Source organism: Pochonia chlamydosporia, chromosome 1 (assembly GCF_001653235.2).
Source record: "Pochonia chlamydosporia 170 chromosome 1, whole genome shotgun sequence".
Classification (NCBI taxonomy): Eukaryota; Fungi; Ascomycota; class Sordariomycetes; order Hypocreales; family Clavicipitaceae; genus Pochonia; species Pochonia chlamydosporia.
In genome coordinates this window covers 97,145-121,863 of record NC_035790.1, presented here as the reverse complement: position 1 = coordinate 121,863, position 24,719 = coordinate 97,145, and the positions used below count along the sequence as shown (strand labels likewise).

The following is a 24,719-nucleotide window of genomic DNA, read 5'->3' as shown; positions in this document are numbered from 1 at the left end:
CGCAAATTGCTCGAAAGGACAAGATAGAAGCAGATGGTTGTCTGCTAGGCATCAGAACCTGGCATTGGTCTTGCTTGAAGGAGACCGTGTCTTGCATGAAACTAGGACTTGGGGCGGCAAGGGTCGCGAGCCGGTCAGAGCAGCAAAGTCCTGTGAGATTGGAACTACCATTGTCTCCACCATACGGGACCAATTTGGTCTAGTCGACAATCCCGAGCCATATGGAATGGAAACCACCGAGCTAGGCCATATACCCCAGGAGGCATAGAACGAGGGGATTGGACTTTAGGTCTTATATAGGGTAGTGATGTGGCCTTGTACAGTACGTGTACGTACAGTACTGTATTTTAGCCCTAGTACCGTACGTACAATGGGGTTGTACAGTACAGTACATACATACAAATTTCCCCTTCCTTTTTGGGCAATAGTGAGCCCTGCCCTTGCACCATTTTTGAGCCTCAAACCTCAGATTCCACCTCAGTGTCAACACCCAATATATCACCCGTCGACTGTAATACACCTCCCACTCAAAATCCTCATTGGTTGAGGCCATCGCGCCGTCCATCCAGACCTTCTTGCCCTGCGCATTCACAAATAACTCGAGATATGAATCTTCGAGTTCTAGCCAGTCCTTCTCCTCAAGATCCGCCCAGCGCTTTTTTAGGGTTAGCTTTGGTGGGCGCCATCTTTTTAGCGATACCTTCAATTGGTACAAAATCAGGAGTGCGTTGAGCCAACAGAGCTTTTGTACAGCTCCGTATTTGTACGATGTGACCCACAAATTCCCCTATTTGGAATATCGTACGTACGCAGTACGCGTACGTACTTTTTCTTCTTGTACGTACGTACGTACAACAGTGTTGTACGAAAAGTACAACATCACTAATATAGGGAGCCCGAGATTATACGAAGATAATGGCACGAATATCTCACAGAGGGCTGGTATTAAGGCATATGAGCGCACCTGTAAGGAACCTGTCAAATGTCTGCTTTGCAATACGACAATAGATTAACCGTAAGCTTTGAAGACTCATATCCAAATCCCTCTTCCCTTTCCTACTTGTCCCTTATGCCCTCTCCGTGTAAGATCAATGTCGGATCCCCATGAGGCACGGGTCCACCACCGACCAGATGGAAAAGGTGCCTCGGTGTCTTAAGCAGCCAACTTGTCTGCTGGTCTTGAAGTTGTTGATGGATCTGAGACGTTGACGTTCCATCTCTCGGAGCTAAGGGTCACCTCATAACCAAAATGCATGATGCTCAAGAAACGGACTAAGCGGACAGATGAACGCGGGGTTCCTATCCCGTCTTGAGGTACGTGAAAAATTGCTGGCTTGATTCTATGAGGAAAGGAAGTCCTTTGGTAGAACCAAGCCCCGACAGTGGACTTTGGTGATTGGGCAGCTTAGGTCTAGGTTTTCTGTTGTTCATCATACACAAGTATGCCACGCCATGTACTGTCCTTTCATGAAGGCTATACTCGTACACTCACCAGGCCTCTACCCACCCACACAAAAAGGTAGTAATTTGGTCTGCACGGCCTGGGTTGAACCAGTTAATCTCCAGTAACTGTCTTGCCCCCGAATATATTGTGTTCGTAGAAGAGGAGCATCTGAACTTGTCAGTGGAAGACAGCACTGCGCCAAGAGTTCATACCTTCTGCGGGCATTTTCGGCGTAACACTGGTACATCAAGCAGGATCTTTCTGCCACCCACCCAAGTCACATATGCAACTAGGCTACCATCCCCCTCGTCTTCTATGGCGTCAATAGACTGAATGTCATCTTCCCAAGGGCCCAACGGTAGGCTCCACTTCTCGGTCGCATTGTCTGAGGTCGACTTCCCCTTGTAACCCAGCTTCTTTTGTTTCGTTGTTTCTCGATTCTCAGGGGTTTCGCTGGTCCGCTTTCTGTCTCCTTTTTCAGTGACATTTTTGCCGGTGCTGATGGCATCATTATAATGTGCTACAATCTCTGGAACTGATTCTCTTCGTGATGTTAGCACCTGCATCTTCTGCACATAGATCTTCGAAGTCTTACTTCAAGCCAGCCTCGGGCTCCCAAGTTGGCTCCCACTTGACAAGGTACTCAACTGTTCCCTGGTGAAGTTAGGCTCGATCAGGCAACAAGTAATTGCGATGAACGTACGTCTGGGGTAGCCCTGTGGCTCTTAATTGATTCAATGTTGTACCTTGAAACTGTCAGTTGAGAATGCGTGGAGCTGTATGCATGTATTGCTTTACCAATCACCACCACCCTCTTTCTCCTCATGGGTGCTCTTTAACTCTTCACCGCATCTCGATCTTGATTCGGAATTAGTTCCGCATTCGTCTTCGTCGTTGGACTCAACTGCACGGCGCTTACTTGGCCGCGGATGCTTCAGTTTTGCCATGTCAGTTGGCTTGGACTCTCAAGTCGCTGCCATCCTGCGTACTCTCCTTTCTGTTAAATTCTCATGCCAAAGATCATAGATGTGCAGTATAGCAGGCCATGAAGTCGGGTAGAAGATCAGTGGATATGATTTTCCAGCATAGGGTAATCTAAACCAGTGCAGAAGGAAGCGCCCTTTGCCTCCTTCACTGATTGTGTATGCGAGGACGTATGCGACTATTTTGGCTGTTAAGCACATGCATTTGCGGTCCTGAGTAGGTCAAAATGCGCCACAATGTGCCCAGCTCTCTTGTGAATGAAAGGCACAACCTTAAATGACTACAAAGCCAAATCGAGCACTACATACGTCAACGTAGGGGATGGCGCATTTGGCGCATTTTGAGACCACGTGAGCCGGAAAGGGGGAATATAGCAGCCAAATAAGCGCGCATTAAACCTCCTGAACACACCCAGCGGAGGAGGTAAATAGCGGGAAATGGCACAACCTTTTCTATAGCCAAATCGACCACTAGGTACGCCACTTTCGGCATCTATCCAACATGGAACCTCCATTAGTTTTCTGGGTCAATTCTTGGCATGCTACAATCTCCGCTTTTGACATTAGTTGCGACTACAGGAGACTCCACTCAGGTGCCCTCTCAATTGTGGCTGGGACACCGGCCCCGGCTTGACCTGCTCCACCTCATATCGGCAATTTAGCTTCGTTGTCCGCTCCCGAATAGTCTCGGCGCCATCCGCCAGCAGCTCTTCCCGGAACCACCGCTCAAATGTCACCGGCAAAGTCGCGGTCAGCAGCACAATCGGCCTCTCGAAGCGCGTTAAGCCCTTCAACTGCGTAAGCCTCACCCGGTATGAAGCGTCTGTAATTGCCGTGTGCGCCTCGTCGATGAATATCCGCTGCAGCAGTCCATCCTCTTTCAAGCCATCTACATATGCTAGCAAGCTTGGAACCGACACCGTGTCCGCGCTAACGACCACCATCCGCGCTGCCCTGGGCAAGCATTCCCGTTCTGAGTTAACTGATGGCCGGAACTCGATCACATCCACCCCCATCCGCCTCGCCTTGTCCACCATGTCCGTCATCAGCGCCGCGAATGGCACCACCACCACGTTCGTGCCGCCGCCGCGCATGATGGCTGGAACCATGAACAGCAAGCTCTTGCCAGCACCCGTGGGTAGCACGCATATCGCTGACTCTTCTCCGTGAAGCGCGAGAATCTTCTCCATGCACTCCCGCTGCTTTCCTGGCCGCCATGTTGACCCTGGACCCATCAGCGTCCGCAGTCCCTCGACCATATGTCGCTCGTTTTCCTCCTTATCCGGCCGGCCTTTCTTACTCTTCTTCCGTGCCCCGGTCGATTCGTCGCCCGCTGCCTTGCGTTTCCACCCTGCTCGGCCTTCGTCTCCTTCCATCAAGAACTGGTGCCACAGATGACTGATCCCCCTGAAGTTCTCGATCATCTCCGGCGTCAATCCGTTTGGCATGCCGACGTGTACGGCGTAGTGCAGCCGCGCCATCTTCGTGCTATGCGTGCTCTGAAGATCCCATACGATATTCCAGCTGCCTCTGACATCGAGCGCCTCGCCTGTCATCTGGTCCATCTCTAGCCCCTCCTCATCCTCGTCGTCACCGGCCATGCCATCGATTTGTCTTATCACCAGTCCTCGAATTCTCCGCCCGAACTCAATTGCCATCACCCGGTATCGCCCAACACCGAGCCTCATCTTGATTTCCGCCTGCAGCATACGCGTCATGATCGAGCTGAGTCGTTCTGTGCCCCAGCATTTCGAGTTGCCATTTCTCCACAAGAACTCCAAGCACTCTTCCCGTGGTTCCGGTAATTTGCATTTGCGCCGCAGTGTCCTCTCAGCCGGCAGGAGCCATGCAATATAAGCGACCATCATTCGACCGATACGGTCAGGCAGGAACCTTGCTACCATACGGCCGGTCCCGCGGATTGCCTTCATTTTGTCCCGGTCTGTGACAAGCATAACCTGGCCGTCGTACAGAAAGACATTACGGAGCAGTTGCCATGTGTCACAGTTGCCGTAATGTTGCCGTTTCGGGCCCACGCCCCGGTTGCCCTTCCCAGATATGTGACAGGAGCATTAATGCTTCTCGGAATACACGCAGCCACCGCATCCACCTTCGCACGCCAGCCTGCTTCCACTGGTTTGTCTTCTTGTCAAATATTGACGCCTCCATAGAACGCAGAACTTTGCCCGGCCCGACCTCTAGCCAAGCGTTCTTGTCGTTCGTCGCAAACGAATGGCCCGCCCCAACTCTCGACGTGCTGTCAACGATCCGCTTCATGTCTATTCCGGGGCCGATGCGATCCCACCTACCGCCAAGCAGCTGGTTGAGCAAATTGTCCGCTTGAACCATGACTGTGCAAGCTGCCCGCTGGAAGTCACGCACGACCAGCCGCTCGCCATTGTGCATTAACGCCTCGTAGTTGTCCGTCCAGCGCACCGTTGGCGGCCCGACCGTCTTATTGCGATGTCCCTTGCCATACGCCATCCAGTTGATGATCTTGCTCATGACCGTATACGTACCTACGCACATCCACCTCGCGTGGTCCTCCTTGAATCGATCAAGAGTCTTCACTCCAATGCCGTGCTCTTCTGGCGACACATTCTCAAATCCAGCCTCGAGAAAGAAGAGACGAGCCAGCCATGCTAGCGCCGCTAACACACCGGTATATAAATATGCTTCCGTAAAGCCCAGCGGGTGCCTCCTAATGCCGGTTGCCGCGCAAAAGCACAGCATTGCGTTGCTGTACATGTCTCCGCCAACACGCACTTTGATCGAAGCGATCATGAATTGAAACACGGCCTGGTCGAGCGATCTTGTCCCCATCACAGCGGTCTCTCTGTGTCCGAATATTTGCTCCCACTCGTCGTCCCCCCAGTTTTCGCTGCCATCGCTGTCGTCGTCATCTCCGCTGAAGAAGCCGCTGTCGTTCTGTTGCTCGGCCTGTTTGTTGTCTAGCGGCTGGTCTTCGTCCTCTAGCTCGTGGGCCACGTCTCCCATTAGACTCCACTGCTCGTCTGTAAAACGCATTGCCAGTTGGCTTGCCGCTTCCTCGCGACCTAGCTGGTATGCCCGCCAGCAGAACTCTAAGTAGCGATGTCCGACAGCCTGGTACCTCGCCTGTGACTTGTCCTTCGTCGTGCGCCTAAACGGGCTTTGATGCGGCTTGCCTGGCTCAATGCCGCGAAGACACTGTAATGTCTCGTCTGGTACGCTGGAAAGCCGCCAGCTGCAGCGGTCTACCTCTCGATCAAAGCTCTCGCCCAGTCGCGTAAGAAGTTGCGTCTCTCTCGTATTCATCTCGTCCTCGGGAGCTCTCGTCTTTGCCTTGCTGGCTCTTGCTCGTATCCCCTGGGCCGCATCGTGTATATCGAGCAGATTTCGATCCCCAAAGTGCCTCACCCACTTCATATGCTTAACCCAAGTCGAGTCAAAGTCAATGCCCTCTTGCCTATTACCATGCTCGTTTCGCTTGGTATCCTCTTCTAGTAGCTCGGCCTGGCTCTCAGCAATAATATTGTCCATCGCGCTTTCCTCCGGCCCGGACGGCGGCAGTGGCGCTACTGTACTGTCGCCGGGAACGTTAATAATCCAATATCTCGCGCGTTTGGTCGGCGTCCATGACTGAAGTTTTACAGCACTGTATTTTGGTCCCCCACGGTTGTGTTGTGACTCTTTCCAGTGATGCAATGCGTTCTTCTCCGATCTCGTAAGATACCGACATGAGTTACAGCTAAATCCATGTTCTATTTTAATAATCGGCACTGGTTCGCTCCAGTCGGCTGGCAGTTCAATTGTATTTGGATCGTGAAGCGAGTCTGCGTTGGCATAATCCGCAATGTCTTTAAGCTGTTCTCCCTTTACCCGATGTATATGGCTAAAGTGGGACTTGACACCAGCTCCGGGTTTTACTGCGCGCTGGCATATTCTAGCCTCGCTAAGACTAGCAATTCTGGCCACGACTGAGGTTCGGAATCAAATTAATAACTACCCAACCGTAACTAATAGTACATCATTTAACACACCAGTATCCTCCATAACTTCTTCTCATCCATGTTTGCAAATCTACCTCCAACCATGCTTTGGCTTCTTGGTGCTTCTGGCGAACGTGTGAAACAATGTTTTTCCGGCTTATTGTCATATAAATACATATTTTACATCGATAACCTGCCTGCACTAATAATTCTGGAATAGTTGCACTGCCATCATCTAGCGGAGCCATATGCATGGGGTCTTGAAGCGACCATCCACAACATAGCTGCTTTACTGCTGCCAGCTGATTTCCTTTGAGCCCATGCCTTTTGTTGAAATGAGAGTAAATGCCATCGCCTGGGCGAACCGCTGCTTTGCAAAATAGGCAGATTAAAACCATGTGCTTGGACAGAACACAAGCAACACGATCTAGACATATCGAAGGCCCAAGCTCAGCCGTGGGTGGTTGCATTGAATTTGGATTTGTATCTTCGCTAGCTGGAATAATTTGGCCCATCTGTGTTTTAACTCCTTGGTCTTGAAGTTTATTTCGGCTTGTATCCAAAAATAACTTTGCTGCTCTGCTTGCTGGCTTATCTAGAGTCAATAATGGACCAATTGTCGGAGTGTCGATGCTGCTCGCTTGGTGTATAAACTCGTGCCAACGAGTCGAAGCCCATTCATACGCGCGTAGTAATGATGGCTGAAGCTGATGTGGAAATGCGCCATCTAATCCATATGTGATACCCCGCTGTTCAGGCCGATGCCCACTTTGCCACGCAAATACCATATTTAGATCAGCATTACTGCTACAATCATCATAACGATTAAACGGCGTATGTACCTCTCGAACATGCTTTTCCGTAATTCCAATAGCCACTTGTCGGTACATTTGGGGAGTGATCTTGTGCTGACATACGTTTATTGAAGCATTCTTGAGTATGGTGGTCATTCGACTAGCCGGCCATGCCTTTTTATTTGATTGGAATAGCAGAGATCTTTCCATTATTTCCTGTCTTCTCTCTGTATATCCAAGCTCCTCTCGGCGCAAAATACCAGCGACTCGACGGATATAGACAAGATACTTCGTGAGTACCATGGCTAGCCTTGCGGGAAGAAACCGGGCGACATGAAACTCATGATTTGTAGACCGCTTGGCTTTATGGTGTCGCAGTACGTACATCATTTTGCCATTCCAGAACAAAATATTACGTAACGCTGATGGGCTGTTCTCGCACTCAATACTAAAGAGCTCTCGTAAGCGCGGTGTTTGGCCGCACGCAGTAAGAAGACCACCAGCAAATGTCTCTTCTAAATCTTTTGTGCTCTTGATATATTCTTTCACAGCAGTCCACCGCCATCGATCATGCCCAGCTAGCTGTCGAAGTTGCGAACTGCGGCAGGTACATGCGCGAGCTAGAAGAATCCGGTATTCGTCTTCAAAATTGTTTTTCGGGTGAGATATAAATGAGTAGCCTGGCTGTGCATTGCTAATATCGTCTTTTATATCGGAAAGATGTATACCAGGACTCCAGTTATACATTAGGTCGTCGCATAGCTGCTCTGCTCGTGAGATAAAATAGTCGATTAATTGACGAAATGCACTCATGCTTAATGTGAACAAGTCTCCCAGTGAGACGTTTTCTCCGTCATCGCTCCATCGTAGCAGGTAGGCAGGTGGCTCCGTCCTCGCAATAACATATCCAAAATTTCGCAGACTGATGAGCTCGGCCAATGGTGATGGTGACCCAACCACTGTGTACTTGTCACAAACACTTCGTAGATGCTCGACTTGTCGCGTGCTAGGTCTCTGACTAATGCCAATATACGAGTATGCAAAAAGAGGTAGTGCGTACTCGAGAAAAATAAGACGTGAGCAATATATTGGTCCAGCTAGTGCTGGACTAAATTGTCGAGCAAGCTTAAATCGTCGACAATCTGCGGAGAAACCAAATATGCCAGTAAAGTAAACAAGCAGTGTGGACCCAGGATGGCCATCCAGATATTGCTGTGTGCTCAGTGTTAGACTTAATTTGAACAAAAGCTCCAAAACCTCTAGCTCAGCAGCTTCCTGGCACGAATTCTTCTCAGGATGTCTGTCGTTTAAATATACCTCTGCCTCAGATTCGTTCTCCAGATCCTCTTCTGAGTTGTTATCATGGAAATCGTTTAGCTCATCTTCTAGCCCCTCTTCGAATTCTTCCTCCATATCTTCCATACTGGTAGGACTTGGCTCATTCTGAGAGTCATCCCCACTCATCACTTCGTCCATGGCTGCCAATTCGGAATCGTCACTTTCCCAATGTCCCACAAAATCGTCGGTTTCATATCGTTTGTTAACCAGTTTTGGCCATTTTCCTCTTCTCATATCCATGCCCTCCCATACTCTGTGTTTCCAGAGTAAGTTGAGCTGATGAATGAGTTCAGGGAAGAGGCGGATCTTGACTAGGTCTCTGTTCGTACTAGTCATTAAAAACCCTCGAATGACGAAAATCAGAAACTGTTTCCACGCAGTTCGATACCGGTATTTAGTGCTTGGTTCTGTCATGACAGAAAATGCTTTTGACTGGTAGACACAGCTTTTTGACGTGAGTAACCAACAGCGCACGACTCTGCTAGTATGTCGTACCGTAGTTTCGCAGCGGTCAATCATCAAGTCGATAGCCCCCAGCATGCAGGCAAGCTTTTGTTCATCTTGCCAGGGACTGATAATAAAATCGTCATCCTCGTGTGCTCCTTGTCCCAGGACCATATCTTTCCATTCCCCCGTGCCATGTTCTCTGACTGGTAGCCGCGTCATTGCGCGTAGAATATCTCGTCGGGCGTTCTTGTATATTGTTCGCCATTGTGTGCGCTCTAGCCAAGGACTTGTAGCAGTAAGCGATTCCTCCCCCAAAGCTTTGGCATAATGTCGTGGCTGGTTCAGAGCACCCATATATTTCTCATGGCGCTCAAGTACTTCTTGGATATGCCCGCGTGTCTCTGGCGGCAACTGGTTGGGATTTGGGAGCTGTTTCGTGGAGCCTTCCCGAGCCTGCTTAGATTTGCCAAGTGCCGCCTTCCGCTCAACCTCAAACCAGCCACTTGCAGCTCGCGACAAGAAGAATCTTTGGCAGTGTACATTATCTCTCCATGGCAGCTCAGGAGCTAGTCCTGATGTACCTATCGTCACATCTTTTCGGTCTAGACGCGGGCGCCCACGGCCCTGCATGTTTTGCCACTTGTGGCATTCTCGGCAATGCTTTTTCATCATCTTTTTGTGCCTGACAACATAAGGACATCTGCGGCACTTGAGACCATTTGTCTGTGGAGGCGACAACTGAGGGATTGGACCTGCGGTAGGAGGCGGAAACTCAAAATCGACGAGATCGGTCTGATTCCGGCGGACGTGTGGCAGTTTCGCAATGGCCTCTGCGATCGTTCGCCTCTTCGTAATTGGCAGATCCCGGTGTTTCGACAGGAGATGGGTCGGTACCTCGTCAGATACACACGCAAATCCACATTTCTCACACACAACGACCCTATATCTTGCAAGATAAACAAAAGGATCCATATTGACCTTGTTTGTGCTTGAAGTGACATCTCAGATGGTCAGAAGAACTCTTTTATGCGGTGTCGCGTTGCTGGGGCAGGAGACGCGTTATGTAAAATGATTGGTCTGCTATGTATCCACTTTAATTGAACCGTACCCTTGCCACAAAGAGCAGTGCTATTCGCACAGATACAAATCTCTATTTGCACAGATATGTGTCTCACTTTTGACTCACCTAACCCACCCTGGTCACCATTAGGAATGTTGCGCAGTGCAGGCGGAAAGTTACAAACTGGTGGCATCAACTTGATCACGACAGCACGCAAAGCGACATACACAGTGACACGTACGACGACACACTGCGAAACACACGGGTTAACCAGATCATTGAAACCCTTAAATCAATTTAATTATCATATTTCTATGGAATGCCTGGGTTGTGAAGCATCACGACGACGAATTGTCCTGTCGGCTTCGTGTCCCTGACCCATGAGTGCCGCCCCCCCTCCTCCTCTCTGTGGCGATATTTCAGTCTTTAAACCTCGGTTTTTACCGTAAGTTATCATAAAAATTATGTCGTTACAGCCGATCGAAAACCTGGGATGATAATACAGCTCTCGGCTGACGACTCTCGTGACTCTTGGACCTGGTTTGCTGGCGACCTCTCGGCCTGTGATGCTTCCACACGACTTCGTCCTACCGCCCCGCCACGAACTCGTCGACGCTTATTTCCTCGCGACGATTGAGACGCATGTGACTGTAGCTCATCAAGTTCGAACTGAGAGCAGTCACGGCGAAGGCTCGCGTTTAATCGGCGCGTTCCTCGGCCCGCATTCTGACTAGGCTGTCGGCCCAGACCACGGCCTCGTGCTGAATGCCTGCCTTGACTCCATCTTACAGGCTCAGCTTCAGCATCGTCATCGTCCGCATCGTTGGCATCACTTCCTGTCTTGGTGTAATCCGCGATCTTAAGGTATCGCGGAACCTTGAGCTTCTTGTTGTCGGCATTCAGGCGCGGCCTGCCTCGTGCGCTTCTAACAATAGCCGGGTCGCGAATTTCAAGTAGCTTATCCTCAGCGTTCTAGTAGGCTGTTAATACTGAAGTCTTATGACAGAGGCAAGCTGACGTACCAACGGCTTCTCGAGCCACCAACGCATAGCAATCTGGCTCCGTCTCAGAGGCGTGCCGTTCATAAGGCAATCAAAAATGCCATGGCTGCATGGCAGGCCGTATTGGTGCTCAAAGTTGCCCGTGCAAGGGCGTAGCGGTTTGGGCTCGCGCTGATCAGGCAGGGCGGCGAGGGCAAAGCGATATACTGCTTGGCAATAAGGTCAATGGCCTGATATGTGATCTGGAGGTTAAGCTTGCCAAGCCATGCCTGCTTGAGGTACTTATCACGCTGACGCTGAATCTGTCTCGCAGCCTCTTGATGATAGGACCGGGACTTGTTATCAATCATCGTGACAAGAGCCTGGTGGAGGTAAAGGAGGTCTCCCGTGCCAGTCACAAGGTGAGACTTGACGTCTGCATGTGCGGTCTCCGTAGGGCTATTGACCCTTTGATCAAAGTTTCGATAGCGGTCGATGTAACATTTCACCCACTGCTTGCGCCACGGCATATATTCCTGTTGGATATATCGCAGGATATGTCGTTGCTGCCTGCCGAAGGTTTCGACAAAGGACTTCCACGAGTTCTTGAACGTATCGTGATCAACGGCATAGACCACAGCTCGGAAGGCTTTGAACATCCCCTCACGGCTGTAGTCATCAGAGGGGTTCGCAAGCCCCTCCTCTGCCTCGTCTTGCACACTGCCCCTAGCGGTGACATCAAGATCTAGCTCTGGCTGGAGCTGGTCGGTATTCTTGTCGTTTAGGTCAACGGAAAGGGCGTTTACGTCATTATCAGACTCAACACTAGCATCGCCGTCATTGTCGCCCTCGGTGTCCTTCCAGCGGGCGTTAATTTTAGCTCGGACGTTGGCCAAGATGTGATATACGCATAGCTGCTGTTGGGCACCTGGAAAGGTGCTCATGAGGGCTGTGCGGAGAGCCTGTTCCTTGTCGGTGATTATAACCTCTGGCGTGTCTGCCCCAATGTCGATGCGAAGCTCGTCAAGTCGGTCACATAACCACTGGAAGTGGTGCTCCTTTTCGCCGTTTATAAGGCCGAATGCGAAGTTAGCCAGGGACTTCTGATCCGTCACACCTGTGACTTGAAATAGATGTAACCCAAAGCGGTTGGTCTTGTACGTGTTATCCAAACCGAGCACCTCCGGAAACTTCTTCCACATTGTGCGGCACCAATCGTAAGTCCAAAAGACAGCACAGACGCGGTCCTCTTCATCCCGTAAGGTTTTGACTCCAATACCTCCGTTCTCAAGCTCCTTGACGAAGGCTTGGGTAGCTGTAAGGCCGTTAAGTCGCTCGCGTTTGATGGCTTGACGATCATTGTAGATATCTCGTGTGCGAAAATAGTGATAGCCTGGGCTGTCGGCTTTTCTAACAATGCTAACCATCTCGCGGGCCCTAATGCCATTCTCGTTGGCTAGCTCTCGCTCCTTTTGTTGCTGAGCAACCGTGCGGCGGCGATAGACAATGTGCGCCGATGGATCAAGGGACTGCCCGTGGTTATGCTGGCCATGAACTACCGTATACGTCCACTTCTTGGTAGACGATTTGGTGGCCTTGGCCGTGATTTTGACGGGACAATCAAGCTTCTGTGATGACGGCTTCCTGAGTCCCGAGCTTTGTGACATCCGTCGTGGGCCGCGGTCGCACTTAAAGACGATGTAGCTTGGCTGGATGATGCCCCCGATATCTCGCCTTGAGGAGCTGGAGGCTTTCACTATTGCGGAGCCATTAGAAAGATGGAAGTTGCGGAGGAAGGCAAACAGGTCATCGTACGTGTCAAAGAGTGGCGATGGTGGTAGTGGTGGGATCGTAGCCCCAGTGTAGTCATCGTCTGTTGGGTCATTGGCGTCAGCAGCAGCGGTGGCCGTAGTGGTCCGGCCTGGCGAGGGACTTAGTGCGTTGAGAAGGCGGCATATGTCCATCTTGACAGGCGTGGTGAAATGATGTATCAGCGGACGTCACGATTGTGTGGTAGGGTTAACGGCTTCTATTTATGCGTAGAGAGAGATTGACGATCCTCGATTTAGCTGTTTACCTTTTCCTCATTCGGTTGCATTGGAATTGACTGTCGCAGGCTGATCGCACAGGATTGGGCTATGGTGGCCAGCGCGGGGTGGGTGAGTCAAAAGTGAGACACATATCTGTGCAAATAGAGATTTGTATCTGTGCGAATAGCACTGCTCGCCACAAAAAGGAACCGAACCAGGGAATCTGCGTGGGAAAAAAAAGAACTGTACTCAGGTTCATTTAGGATTGCTATAGTAGGGTGAAAAGCTCGGACCACTCGATCATGTTTGCACCAAATCTTTCGGTCTAACAACCTTCGAATGACGATGAGGGCGATTCTACAATACCTCTATTTGACCTATCTACCCGTTAGTGCTCAGTGGGCTCGCTGCTTTACCCGTCGCTATCGAAACTTTGGTATCCGAGTTACATCCGGCACAGAAGCAAGCAACAATAATGTCAAGAGCTACCTCTTGAACGGCATGAGCCACCTATACCGACTCGTCGAGGCAATGGAAGATATGATACACGACCAAGAACGTGCGTTTACAGACGCCTGCGGGCAGGACGATATTCTCACTGCTCCCCAGTACCTGGGTTCAAGTGCAGACTATCTTGGCGAATTACGAACAACTACATCATCAAAGGGACTTAGATTGATCAACAAGCAGTACCGTCTTGCCTGCAAGTTTTTGCCGACGGGTAAGAATCCCTTTCCTGACTCTATTGGGCCTTGCGACGACGACTGTACAGTTTCTATTGAGCTTGGCATACCTTGCTATCATAAAGTCTACGCAAAGCTTGAATCTGACACGCGTTTTACTAAATGGGAGGTTCATCCACGGTGGCGACTGCGAGAATCAGTATCTCAAGATCCATACCGGCGAATCCTTGACCCGAAAATTGCTACTAAATTACGTGGAAGACCGAAGAACACTGCACAGGCTGTTCCAATAAGCCTAACTATTACATCAAGTAGCAAATCTGCTAGCCAATCAAGCGGAAGAAGACGAGGCCGGCCACCTGGAAGCCTCAATAAATCAAACCTTGCCAAGAAAGCGCAAAAAGCAACTCGAGAAACCATCATACAGACTAATAGCCAAATTGGCACCCCAACCCAGGAACGGCCGAGTAGACTTCCCGCCGGTCTTAGGACTGGGAAGACAACAGGCGTGCGCTACAGTGGTCGGAGGACACAACGAAATATTCGCAGGTCAAGAAGTCGATGGGAACTGGCCAAGGGTGATGCAGAAGATGCGGGGTGCATTGTTGTGAGGCAATAATCTAACTAGGATCAAACGCATCAGAATTATCTACTTATCTCGTAGTAATATCACTCTTTTGCACAAATTGTTTAACAGTTACTGGTTAGCAGTACACATGTGATGTTCTGAAAGGCGAGTATTACAGATTGTGGGAGACCAATTGCGCCGCGATCGATTGTAATCAAAGCGGTGGTGGAGCTGTTAGTGAAGCTGGTTACACCGCCTTTGCTGGGAAGTACCTGTGGGGTCTAGAGAGTGCACGGCCAATCGGAGCTGGTATAAGTCATGCCCGTGTAAGACTCATGCCCGTGTAGCCAAAGTGTCATGCCCGTCTAGCAATTCCCTTACTAAATTACATTGTACCCTTTGCACAGTATGAATATCACTTTAGCGCGTGATATCTATCACAATACGCAAGTCTGACCGCATTGCACTGCGCAACAGGTTGAAAATCCATCTTAATTTATGTTCCAGCTTGCAACTGGTGTGGCAACATCATTGCGCAGCAAAACATCTATCGCCAAGCGATGCCAGCCCTCACAAGACTCAATAGGTGAACAAACAGAGGATCAGACCAGTCGACCTCTACATTCAAGAGGCATTAAGGTTGCGTTGTTCCGCTTAGAGGTTTGGACCCGGAAACGCTACGTGGTCTGCAACGTTGCCTAATGTGCTGAAAGCAGCAGTAAGCTCCGCCTTACCTGGGATTTGGGGCCTCATTACGTCGTGGGCGAAGTATTGCTCCCTCTACAAAGTATTGTTGGATTGCTACATGCGTTTCATTGTGACAACACTATACGCTAACAAAGTCACATTATAATACGGCCACCAACATTCTATATGTCCGAAATGTTTCCAAGAAGCGCAGAATGTGTCCGCACCGCTCTGTTCGGCTTCCGATGCCAGAAGCGTCGTCCAGTAGGCAACCATACTTAACGGGCTAAAGACCTAAAAGGCTGGGCGATGACTAAACGGACTACTATAGGTATCTCGTTCTGCCAACCTCTGGATTGGGTAAGTTTCTACACCAACCAGTTGACGGACCCTTTCGGCCGCGCTAAGACTGCTGTTCTATTGCCGCATGCTTTTGTCTGACTCTATGAGGACAATAGACATGTAGTACGTACTCCATTGCCAGCATACTCAGGTTTGTAATCATTTCCGGAAGTCCGTGGCGTTCGGGTTAGTTCCGTAGCCATGCCATCTATTTCATGCCTTCATAAGGAATGTCAGTAAGCACACAGTATCATGGTGAAGGTTGGCAGGGATGATTAGCCAACTCATCAGGGTGCCTGCATGAAGACACGTGCCGAGCACACATCCGAGACTTTTGGTTTGGTCGTTACAAGGATGGAACAGTCGTGAGCAGGGGTGTCTCCGCAAATCCTTGTACAAGTCTCGTGGCTCTACAGTCCGCTAGGCGTAACATGCCAGGATCGGTAGTGGATGATACGCACGGGGGCGGCTAAAATTACCGAATTGGTCACGCCATGACGTCAGCTTGTAGAGCGCATATGCCCCACTAACATAATCAGCTGGATCACATTGCCCCGAGACCAGCATAACTTAGATTTGAGACCATGGTTGGGAGGCGGGAAGTAGTGCAACAGGACGAACCTCAAGTATATGTTGGGACTTCTTAAAGTATAAATGTAGGCAGATTTCAAGTTGTAGCCTTGAATTCAGTGTGTGTAGCCCGCGACGTTTTTTAGCCTCACCCAGCGATACCGAGTCCCTATGGACAAGTCTAGCGACGATTTCTGCAGTTCCTATCCTCAACGTGGATGGCTAATTCAACAGAACTATCTGCAATCAACATCCATCACTAACGAGTTTTTGAACTTTTGTGATTCCAGTAAGGGCCAAAAAACAATAGCGGATGGCGATTCATTCAATCTAGATCAGTTCAGCGTTCTGGTAAGCATCGAATTCATTTATACATACTTCCACTGCGGCTAAAGTCAATCGGCATATTTACAGGACACCGAACTGGCATTTAGTAACTACAATGGGATCCTTTATGCATACAGAAGCCCTATTGGCAGCGTCGGCAGTGACCCATGGTTTGCGCCCCATGCAGAAGACCAGTCATCCGATGAGCTCACTCCGACCTGTCGACGGCGAGAGAATCGGTACCGTAACGCTCCGCCAAGCGTCTCATCTGTAAGTGAATACTGTATGTGGAAGAGTGATATTGGAAGCAAATGAATAACGAAGTAAAATGGCCTTTCAACTACCGGCTTGAGTTTCAGTAATTGTCGCTAACTGTATACCGTTATCTCTGCAGCGGCGGCGAGCTCAAAACAGAGTCTCGCAGAGAGCCTACCGCGAGCGCAAAGAACAGCGCATCCGAGATCTAGAACAGCTTCTCCAGGAAGCAGAGCGGCGAGAGTCGGTAGTCATTTACGCCAATTCAGTCTTGCAGGCGGAGTGTCAACGGCTCAGAGGGCTGACATTGAAGGAATCCCATAGCAACCCGCCTGGTTCGCCTCACGAGGTGGCGTCGGTGCATGAGCAGCCTGATCCATCTGGGTGGCCTCAGTCATCAGACGATGGGTTAGGCATTTGAAATAAAGAAGAACTTAGAGTGCGGCATATAGGAGATAACCTCCCATACCAAGCCCGATACCAATACTTCGGCATGTATGCGGCCCATCCAACGTTTGGGGTTGAAGGATCGACCTTTGTGAGAAGTCCCCATGAGAATGATAATGTGGCGTGCTTCGGGATTCAATGTATTGTTCCTTGCCCTAGACAACGCTAGCTGAGAGTGTATCTAAGCTTCTGGTCCGTAGGTAGCGCGTGCACGCATACAGCAACTATTAGCCCCAGTCAAAAATATGTGGCATGCTTTGCAGTACAAACTATAACAGCGTCCTGGCATGAGTCAACAAACCTTAGTAGATTTTCTTTGCGAGGAATATGGTGTCTACGTGTCAAGGTTCACGATAGATACAAACAAAAAGCGAAAAGTATGGACTAAGAAGGCCGTGAGTCCATGACTTCCGCTGCGGAAGAGTTTTCTCTCAATTATGCCAAAATCAACGATCAAAACCCACTCTCTAGAAGATGCATAGCTTAGCCTCATGGTTTGGTTAAAACCCTACTAAAATTGTAACGGTATGGAAAATTCGGTTCGTAAAAAAACGCAGCGTTGGGTGAACGACCTTTCATGTCTAGGTACGTCGGCTACCATGGCAGCTCCAAATTGACTACCGGTTGTTTTGATATTCAGAGAGCTCGTATAGTTAGATGTGTGTACTGTTTAAGCAAAGTGAGGCAAGCAGCCGTTGCATGTTATTCAAACTGTACAGATGGTGAGGTACGGAACCTGGCCGAACATGATTTCAACCATTTTAAAGTTGACAGATAGATATGAGACGTTGGCCAAATAGTCGCTCCGCAAATCGCTCAGTAAGCAATCTGTTGGTGGGTCTACTCTAACTGCGCATTCTGACTCGGGACCTACTCATAAGAGGAAGGACGTTGGTGTGGGTGAGGATGTGGGTGAGGATGTGGGTGAGGATGTGGGTGTGGGTGAGGGTGAGCTAATCACAAAAGGAAATGGGTTGGCCCAGAGTGGCTCAGGGTGGGCCAAGAGTTTCTCGCGGAATCCCGTACACTGGTGTAAAGTGATAAGCGACCGGAGGTTCAGACTTGTGTAGTGCGATATACAGAGGGTGGATTGTTGGGCGGACTTCGGTGACGGCGATAAGAGCGCCTTAACAACGAGCTGAGCACTCTGCGGCAATAGTCCTTATATGTCCGGAAGGCGTGGCGTCAAATTCGCTCAAGTTGCGCCCCGGCAGTTGCATGATTGGCGATTGGAAGGGCCAGAGGAGAAAAGATGACGTTCAAGGGTGTCCAAACTCGGGACCCAGTCTCGGGTCTTGGAGGTAACCTGCACGACGGGACCAAGTGTTCGGTTGCAGAATCATTTTGCGAATGGCAACGCTCAGACCCAATTTTGAGCAGCTGCTTTGGAATATTTAGGCTGCTCGAGGCTATGCAGTTTCTTGGATATTGATGTTACTGGCATATTGCTGTCCTTCAACGTGGCCCAAGACTCTTACACCCACATCCTGACAACTCTTCCTCCTCTCCAAACCCTTAATCCTTTCGGGCATGGCTATAATCGACGCGACGCTGGAATTAGATCCGGCGTTGGAACAAGACAACCATCAATCTGCATCGTAAGCAAAGACCAGTTTGCAAAGCAAGCAACTCAGCTGCGCATTACTGACCCCAAGCTGTATACAGTCGAAAGGAAGCAATGATATCACCGGATAGCGTTTTAGGAGAGGACGGCAGAACATATCATGGCCTCTCCGAAGGCAGTGAGGCATGCCCCTCGCACAAACTGGACTGCCATGCTGACGCCTATGGAAGCGTATTTTCTACCCAACGATGCTGTGAGTCTGCTAGACCATGGAATTAGGCTTGGATGGAAATTCTAATTGCCTTGTAGAGAGAACAAAGCCGCCTAGGTATTTGCCCTGATTATATACATTGTCCAGATGCCACAGAGATGACTGACTAGTAAAAGATTTACAGCATGAGCAGTGCAAGTTGATATTGGAGGGAAAGCCAGGATTGGCTCCAATAGATTCTCCCGAGCATGTTATAGACGTCGCGACAGGAACGGGCATCTGGGCACTCGATTTCGGTATGGTCGTTGTTAGTACGATTGAGTACTCCCTTAGTGCTGACTCTGTTCCAGCCCATCAATATCCTAACTCCAAAGTCATTGGTTCGGACTTAAACTTAATTCAACGCTCTTCATCCGCCGAAAATGCCACGTTCGTGCAGCAGGATGCTGAAAAAGAGGACTGGGGCTTCCAGCAGAAGTTCGACTACGTACACATTCGCTTCATCGTATCTTGCTTCAATGATACCAAGACTGTCCTAAATAAAGCTTTCGAACATACGAAACCCGGCGGTTGGATCGAAATAATGGACTTTGTAACCCAACATGAATACTTTGATGACGGAGCTCGGGCTCCTGCACTGGAAAAGTGGGTAGAGTTATCCATAAAGGCTGCTGCAAATATTGGACGAGACTTTTTGAAGGCCCCAAAATACAAGGGATGGCTGGAGGAGGTTGGCTTTGTAGATGTGGTGGACAAACGATTCAAGAGCCCTGGCAATACGTGGCCAAAGGACCCGCATATGAAGCAAATTGGCGCGTATCAGTTGCAGTCGTTGGTTGGCACACTCAATAGTCTTGGCGGGTTTATTAAAGCAGCAGGCATTTCCAAGGCCGAAGCTGATAAATTACTGCCGGAGGCTATTGAGGAAATGAAAAACACAAATGTTCATTTGTACTGGCCAATGTAAGTTGTCCACGGTCTACGCTTGTCACCTGCCTTTGCTGTCGTTGATCTTGCTGGCTGACAAGTCATTCGCACTAGACATATCGTTTACGGCCGAAAACCGCTCAATGGGGAAAAGCTTTAGTATCACGAACAGCAGCTATAGAACATGTAGATGTGGACGGATGGTCCTTGATTTCTTCTATCTAGTAAGGGTTATCTATGACTTCTTATAATAGTCTGAATAGCTTCCCCAGCCGTCGTTTTCATGTCTCAGGTGGTTGGGGTAGCTCTATTCAGGGCTTCGTACCTGCAGACGCTGTTGAATCTTATTTATCGTGACATTTAGATCAAGGGAATTGATACACGGGCGTGACACTTTTGATACACGGGCATGATCTTACACGGGTACGAATTTTATCTGTTAACATACCTTGGATTCTGCCGTCTCCACTCTAAGTACCCCGACCTTGAGCTCTCGTTAATCGACCTTAGCAATACAGCTCTCCACAATAGCCGCAATATCTTCGTTTCATAGAGACGCTTCTCCCTTTATGCCCCAGAACTTGTTACGATACCTCTATTAACAAACTGAACCAGAGGATAGCTCGACTTACTGTCAACAAAAAGAACGCGCTCTAATGCTGAGCAATTTAGTACCACTTGTATCCGTTGGCACTTACGCTCTCGACTTCCCAGTATGTGCGACTGGACGGGACCCATTGTTTCTGCAGAATATTGCAACTGTTTAACCCGTCCTCCAACTAAGCGGGATTAGCAACTACCAGCTCATAAGCTCGGAGCTCTCCTTTTCTTGATCTTTTTACTATTTCTTTTCGCTTCTCAATTCTTGTAAGACCCTGCACATAGATGTGGGCTACCCCCTCATATGAACCACCTAAATATACCCACCTTCCAAACTGTGCCACCAATTTATCATAGTTTATTCGCCTAATCAATTTGAACTACAATGCAATTTTCCTCATTATCAGATACTTCTGATTCTTCATCTTCCTGATTACTTTCAGCTACATCAACTTTCTCTTGCGCGCGCTGTATTGCCTTTATATCGGCGAACCTCGAATTTGGGCTAGTTTCGACCTTCCTCCTTCTCTTCGGTCTGGCAACTGTAACGGTACGAGTGCACGAACAAGGTCGAGTGCGACTTGGATGAAGCGATTATTCACAAGGAGAAAAAGAGAACCCGTAAAGGAACTCTGGCTGAAGCTATTTACACAATGCTCACAAAGTGAGACATTCATTAAACGGGCAGGTCACATGATTCCCTCACAGCAACCTCTAGCTGTGTTTCTAGTGCTTGAATCTGTAATTTGGCCTTTGCAAGAAGGCTATCCTTCTCGTCAAACCCTTTTGTAATCTTCCTGAAGAGCAATCGCTTCGTAGGTATATCGCTTTCTAATTGACTGAAATGGAGTACTTGAACCTTGAGATCTTTGGACTTCCTAGGAGTGGTCCACGCGATCTTTGATGTCTCCGACATCCAAGATTTGATAGATAATGGCGTCTTCAAGGTATCGGTAGCATTTGCCGCATTATTTTTACCCTTGTTACTGTTCTCTAGCAAGAGACGGCTCAAAAGAGGTTTTGAAATCGATACCGGCCAGGGGCCGTTTGCTTTCCAACCACCCTTGATGTTTGATGAGGACAGGCTTTCTCTCGAGCCTTTTGATAGCAGAAAATAAAATTTTGCTTGCCAGGAGGGCTCAAATTGGTCAAAAGGCTTAGAAATCCGACTTCTTTGCGGTAGAAATGCTTGAGGCGAGAAGACAGACAAATCGAGAGGTTGCAGGGCATGTGAGGTATCAGGAGGGAGGTACACCAGATGAATTTTATGCCGATGACATAGATACATGAAATACACCAACTCATGGCTTCCGTGCCCGTCTATAACTAACAATATTCTGTCGGTAGGGTCGCATGGCTGGGTCCTGGGAATGAATATCTTTCAAGCCACTCTACCGCAGTTGGGTCCGCAGTTCAGCCATTTTTGGTCGCTGTGAATTGCCAATCTTTAAAATAACTTAAATCTTGCTGAAACCATTGTTGCTGAACGGATTTTCCCTTGAATATTACCAAGGGGGGTAGTGCTCGGCCAGTAGCCGACACGCATGCGAGAAACGACGTCCAGACCCTTGAACCCGGCGTTTCCTTCTGAACAGGCGTCTTTCCGAACTTCAAAAAACCAGGCCATTGTTCCCTAAACCTTCCATGATACCTGCTTCATCCATGTTGTACCTGTTCTCCGGCTTAATAGCCTGGATCTCGGGAATGTAGAAATTTCTAAACCAAGGTCGAATTACCTGAGTGGAAGCACCGTTAACACGTGCAGAGTCTCTGTGATAGCACCTCCGTGTCCGAAAAACAGGGTTTCTTCTCAAAAAAGTTTGCATCCAGTGTTTTCCAAGTGGCTCGTGGTCCCCTTTAACGGCAAGCATGCGCTGCGCGAACTGTCTGATCTGCGAGTGTGTGGGAGGGAGGCCTAGAACATCCTGGATTAGAATCCATTCCGTAATTTTATTTTCTTGCGTCTGGGAAAGCTTCTGGAGGGAAGAAAATGCATCCTTTTGTTGCGATTGAACTTACTTCTATTCAATTCTGGCTGACAGCTCTCATACCTATATATACCTGGTGGCACGGGCCCGTGCCACTTGGCAGCGACTCATCTGCCTAAAAATGTCTTCGTACATGATTCACACTAAGTCAACACCTTTGTGCATTCCCGACCGTGCAGGCGGCGGTTGAAGAGAGTGGCCCTTGGAACACTCCACTCCGTCGAGGTCTTTCTGATAGACTTCCCATTAGCGACCGCCTCAAGCGAATGGCTGATGTCATGCTCAGTGTATCACACTTTCATTAAATCAGAAAGGCACATGCAAAATATAACGAATGGGAGCCATAATTCATGGAGTCATCAAGCGTCGAAATAGATGATGTGGTTGGTGATGCGGGTTTTGCGGGTGGCCCATATGAGGGGTGGCCTACATCTATGTGCAGGGACTTAAATCTAGACTAATACATAACTGGTCTGATGCAATCGGGAACAATCTCCTTGTTGGCCGGTCATGGCTCGGCGAAGTTCGCGGAGACTTGTCCCGGAGACTTTCTGACGTGGCTACTTTAGCCCGGATGCCGTCCGTTCATTCTGACAAGGATAAAATACTTCGAACACCCATTAAGTTGCCATGGCAAGGGACTTAACGGCTGAATATCCAGCCCGAAGGGATCTATCTTTAAGCGGGGCTCTCAGTGATTTTCCAATCACCTTCTTAATCCGGGAGCAGCCCCTCTCTATCTAAGAGTCTCGTTATATGCTCATATTTTAAGCACCCCCAGAGATCGGTACTCACACAGGCCCTATCTTTACCCTTTACACATATCAGGTTGTGCGGGATGTTGTTCGCATATATTAAGCATACGCTGGAAGATTGGATTTTCCCCCTTCGTATGATCCTTGGCAGAAAGATCATGTATGATGAGCAGCGAAGCATTGTCCAAGTTTCGCGCAACCAGTTAATCAAAGGGCCATGTTCCCAGCAGGAACTAGAGGCCATGGAGTACGCCGCTTCATACACCTCTGTGTGTTTGCCATGCATCCATCGCACATATCATCGACGACGGGGCCTGTTTATCGCCATGGATTTTGTCCAAGGAAAAACGTTGGATAGCCTGTGGTCAACGTTTACGGATGAAGAGAAGCAAAAATGTGTGGTTCTGATCTGGGACAGCGTGAGGCAGCTTCATGCTTGTCATCCTCCCGCTTCCCTAGGCAGGATTGTCGCTGCGTCTATTAGCGGTGGGCCGGTCCGCGATGGAGCTTTTGGTGTTCAAGGTAATGGACCGCAAAGTATCGGTCCATTTGTTGACGAGGAAGACTTTCGTAGTGTTCTGGAGGAGAGGGCAGAATTTGCTAAATTTGACCGCCATCCTGCGCGAGTCGGTTTTGTTCATGCGGATTTGGCGCCACGGAACATTATTGTAAAGAATGATAACCAACTCTGTTTCATTGACTGGGAACTCGCGGGGTGGTGGCCATTATGTAAGAAGCCTCCATACTGTACCGTCGTCTCGGTTTTACTAATACGGCATCCAGATTGGGAGCGCATGAAATGGCATTTTTCGGATTTTCCCCCAACGCCAGACTTTCTGTATCTCATGGATCAAATGACTGCTGATGAAAGAAGAAATTATGAGTAGGAAATGAACTGGTTCTCCTTGAATTGAACGATTGGTAGGCGGGATAGTCGTAGCTCGACTCAATTGAACTTGCTATCAACAGCAACAGCAGTCCCCCGCTTTTCCGCAATCAGGGATTAGTTGAGTTAGGAAGACCTCGAACTTGGTCACCTCGCCTTCATAGTCCTTTGGATGAAGGCGGCATTGTCGGGATCTGAAACGTATTCGGCGTCTCAATTCTCCTTCTCTTGAATGCGAGATATGCAGTATCCCTGCAGGTAAATGGAATCGGCCCATGCCACTGGCCTCAAAAGGCATTGCTTCTACGTAGCTTCAAATCTTGCTCTTTGTGAGGGGGGATTTTGCTTGATGGTTTCGTTTGCCTGTAGCAAGAAAGCGCTGGTTCCGATTCGGTTCCGATTCGATAGAAACAAGGTCGAAAGACCGAGGCGGTTGCCCAAAATGATGCTGAAAGCCTTTCTCACCTCTACTATAGTCCACTGATCAAGTCACGTCGGTTCCATAATTCGGCAAATTGCCGCCATAACACGATCATTAAGAAGATGATCGCCGCAGCTCTTTGCTGCGGACGCCTTGTGGTTGAAGGCAATACGATATTCTCATTTACAAGTACGCATAGCGATAACTGTGTTATTTCTTAAACCACTGCAATGCCAAGTTCGAGCCGAAGCCAAACTTGTTCTTGCGCTGAAACTATCACATAAGCTCAATGAAGAAGTCCTCTTTTTGCGAAATAAAACACAGAAAGAAAAGGACAAAACAAAGTTCCACCTGCTCTACTTTCTAACATGATCGTGACTAAATGACAAACTGGGGAGAGTACCACCACGGCATACTTGGGCATTGTAGAGTAGAGGAGCA

At 49.1% G+C, this 24,719-nt stretch overlaps 8 protein-coding genes across 8 annotated transcripts; 3 read left to right on the top strand and 5 right to left on the bottom strand.

Annotated features, from left to right (window-relative positions):
- Positions 1-458: 458 nt before the first annotated feature.
- Positions 459-2,391, bottom strand: VFPPC_17439 (chromo (CHRromatin organization MOdifier) domain-containing protein; the record flags this gene model as incomplete). The annotated part of the gene is made up of 6 exons (XM_022429148.1): positions 459-464; positions 521-655; positions 1,657-1,987; positions 2,040-2,098; positions 2,148-2,190; positions 2,243-2,391. The coding sequence occupies 6 exons, from the start codon at positions 2,389-2,391 to the stop codon at positions 459-461; spliced, it is 723 nt and encodes a 240-aa protein (XP_022285835.1).
- A 599-nt stretch (positions 2,392-2,990) lies between these two features.
- On the bottom strand, positions 2,991-4,358 carry VFPPC_15042 (DNA helicase, ATP-dependent, RecQ type; the record flags this gene model as incomplete). The annotated part of the gene is made up of 1 exon (XM_018292795.2): positions 2,991-4,358. The coding sequence occupies one exon, from the start codon at positions 4,356-4,358 to the stop codon at positions 2,991-2,993; it is 1,368 nt and encodes a 455-aa protein (XP_018147992.1).
- Positions 4,359-4,428: 70 nt separating this feature from the next.
- Positions 4,429-9,949, bottom strand: VFPPC_12026 (hypothetical protein; the record flags this gene model as incomplete). Its single annotated transcript, XM_018290032.2, has 3 exons — positions 4,429-6,386; positions 7,210-8,962; positions 9,026-9,949. 3 exons carry the CDS (start codon positions 9,947-9,949, stop codon positions 4,429-4,431), a joined length of 4,635 nt encoding a protein of 1,544 aa, XP_018147991.1.
- Positions 9,950-10,499: 550 nt separating this feature from the next.
- On the bottom strand, positions 10,500-11,086 carry VFPPC_17440 (transposase; the record flags this gene model as incomplete). Its single annotated transcript, XM_022429149.1, has 2 exons — positions 10,500-11,009; positions 11,060-11,086. The coding sequence occupies 2 exons, from the start codon at positions 11,084-11,086 to the stop codon at positions 10,500-10,502; spliced, it is 537 nt and encodes a 178-aa protein (XP_022285834.1).
- Positions 11,087-11,118: 32 nt separating this feature from the next.
- Positions 11,119-12,981, bottom strand: VFPPC_17441 (transposase; the record flags this gene model as incomplete). Its single annotated transcript, XM_022429150.1, has 1 exon — positions 11,119-12,981. One exon carries the CDS (start codon positions 12,979-12,981, stop codon positions 11,119-11,121), a length of 1,863 nt encoding a protein of 620 aa, XP_022285833.1.
- Positions 12,982-13,392: 411 nt separating this feature from the next.
- Positions 13,393-14,349, top strand: VFPPC_17442 (transposase; the record flags this gene model as incomplete). Its single annotated transcript, XM_018290031.2, has 1 exon — positions 13,393-14,349. One exon carries the CDS (start codon positions 13,393-13,395, stop codon positions 14,347-14,349), a length of 957 nt encoding a protein of 318 aa, XP_018136118.2.
- Positions 14,350-18,456: 4,107 nt separating this feature from the next.
- VFPPC_12022 (S-adenosylmethionine-dependent methyltransferase) lies at positions 18,457-19,788 on the top strand (the record flags this gene model as incomplete). The annotated part of the gene is made up of 7 exons (XM_022428802.1): positions 18,457-18,524; positions 18,592-18,668; positions 18,721-18,743; positions 18,800-18,818; positions 18,878-18,997; positions 19,052-19,664; positions 19,743-19,788. 7 exons carry the CDS (start codon positions 18,457-18,459, stop codon positions 19,786-19,788), a joined length of 966 nt encoding a protein of 321 aa, XP_022283911.1.
- A 3,266-nt stretch (positions 19,789-23,054) lies between these two features.
- On the top strand, positions 23,055-23,858 carry VFPPC_12439 (protein kinase-like protein; the record flags this gene model as incomplete). Its single annotated transcript, XM_018290319.2, has 2 exons — positions 23,055-23,700; positions 23,755-23,858. 2 exons carry the CDS (start codon positions 23,055-23,057, stop codon positions 23,856-23,858), a joined length of 750 nt encoding a protein of 249 aa, XP_018136116.2.
- Positions 23,859-24,719: the final 861 nt, after the last annotated feature.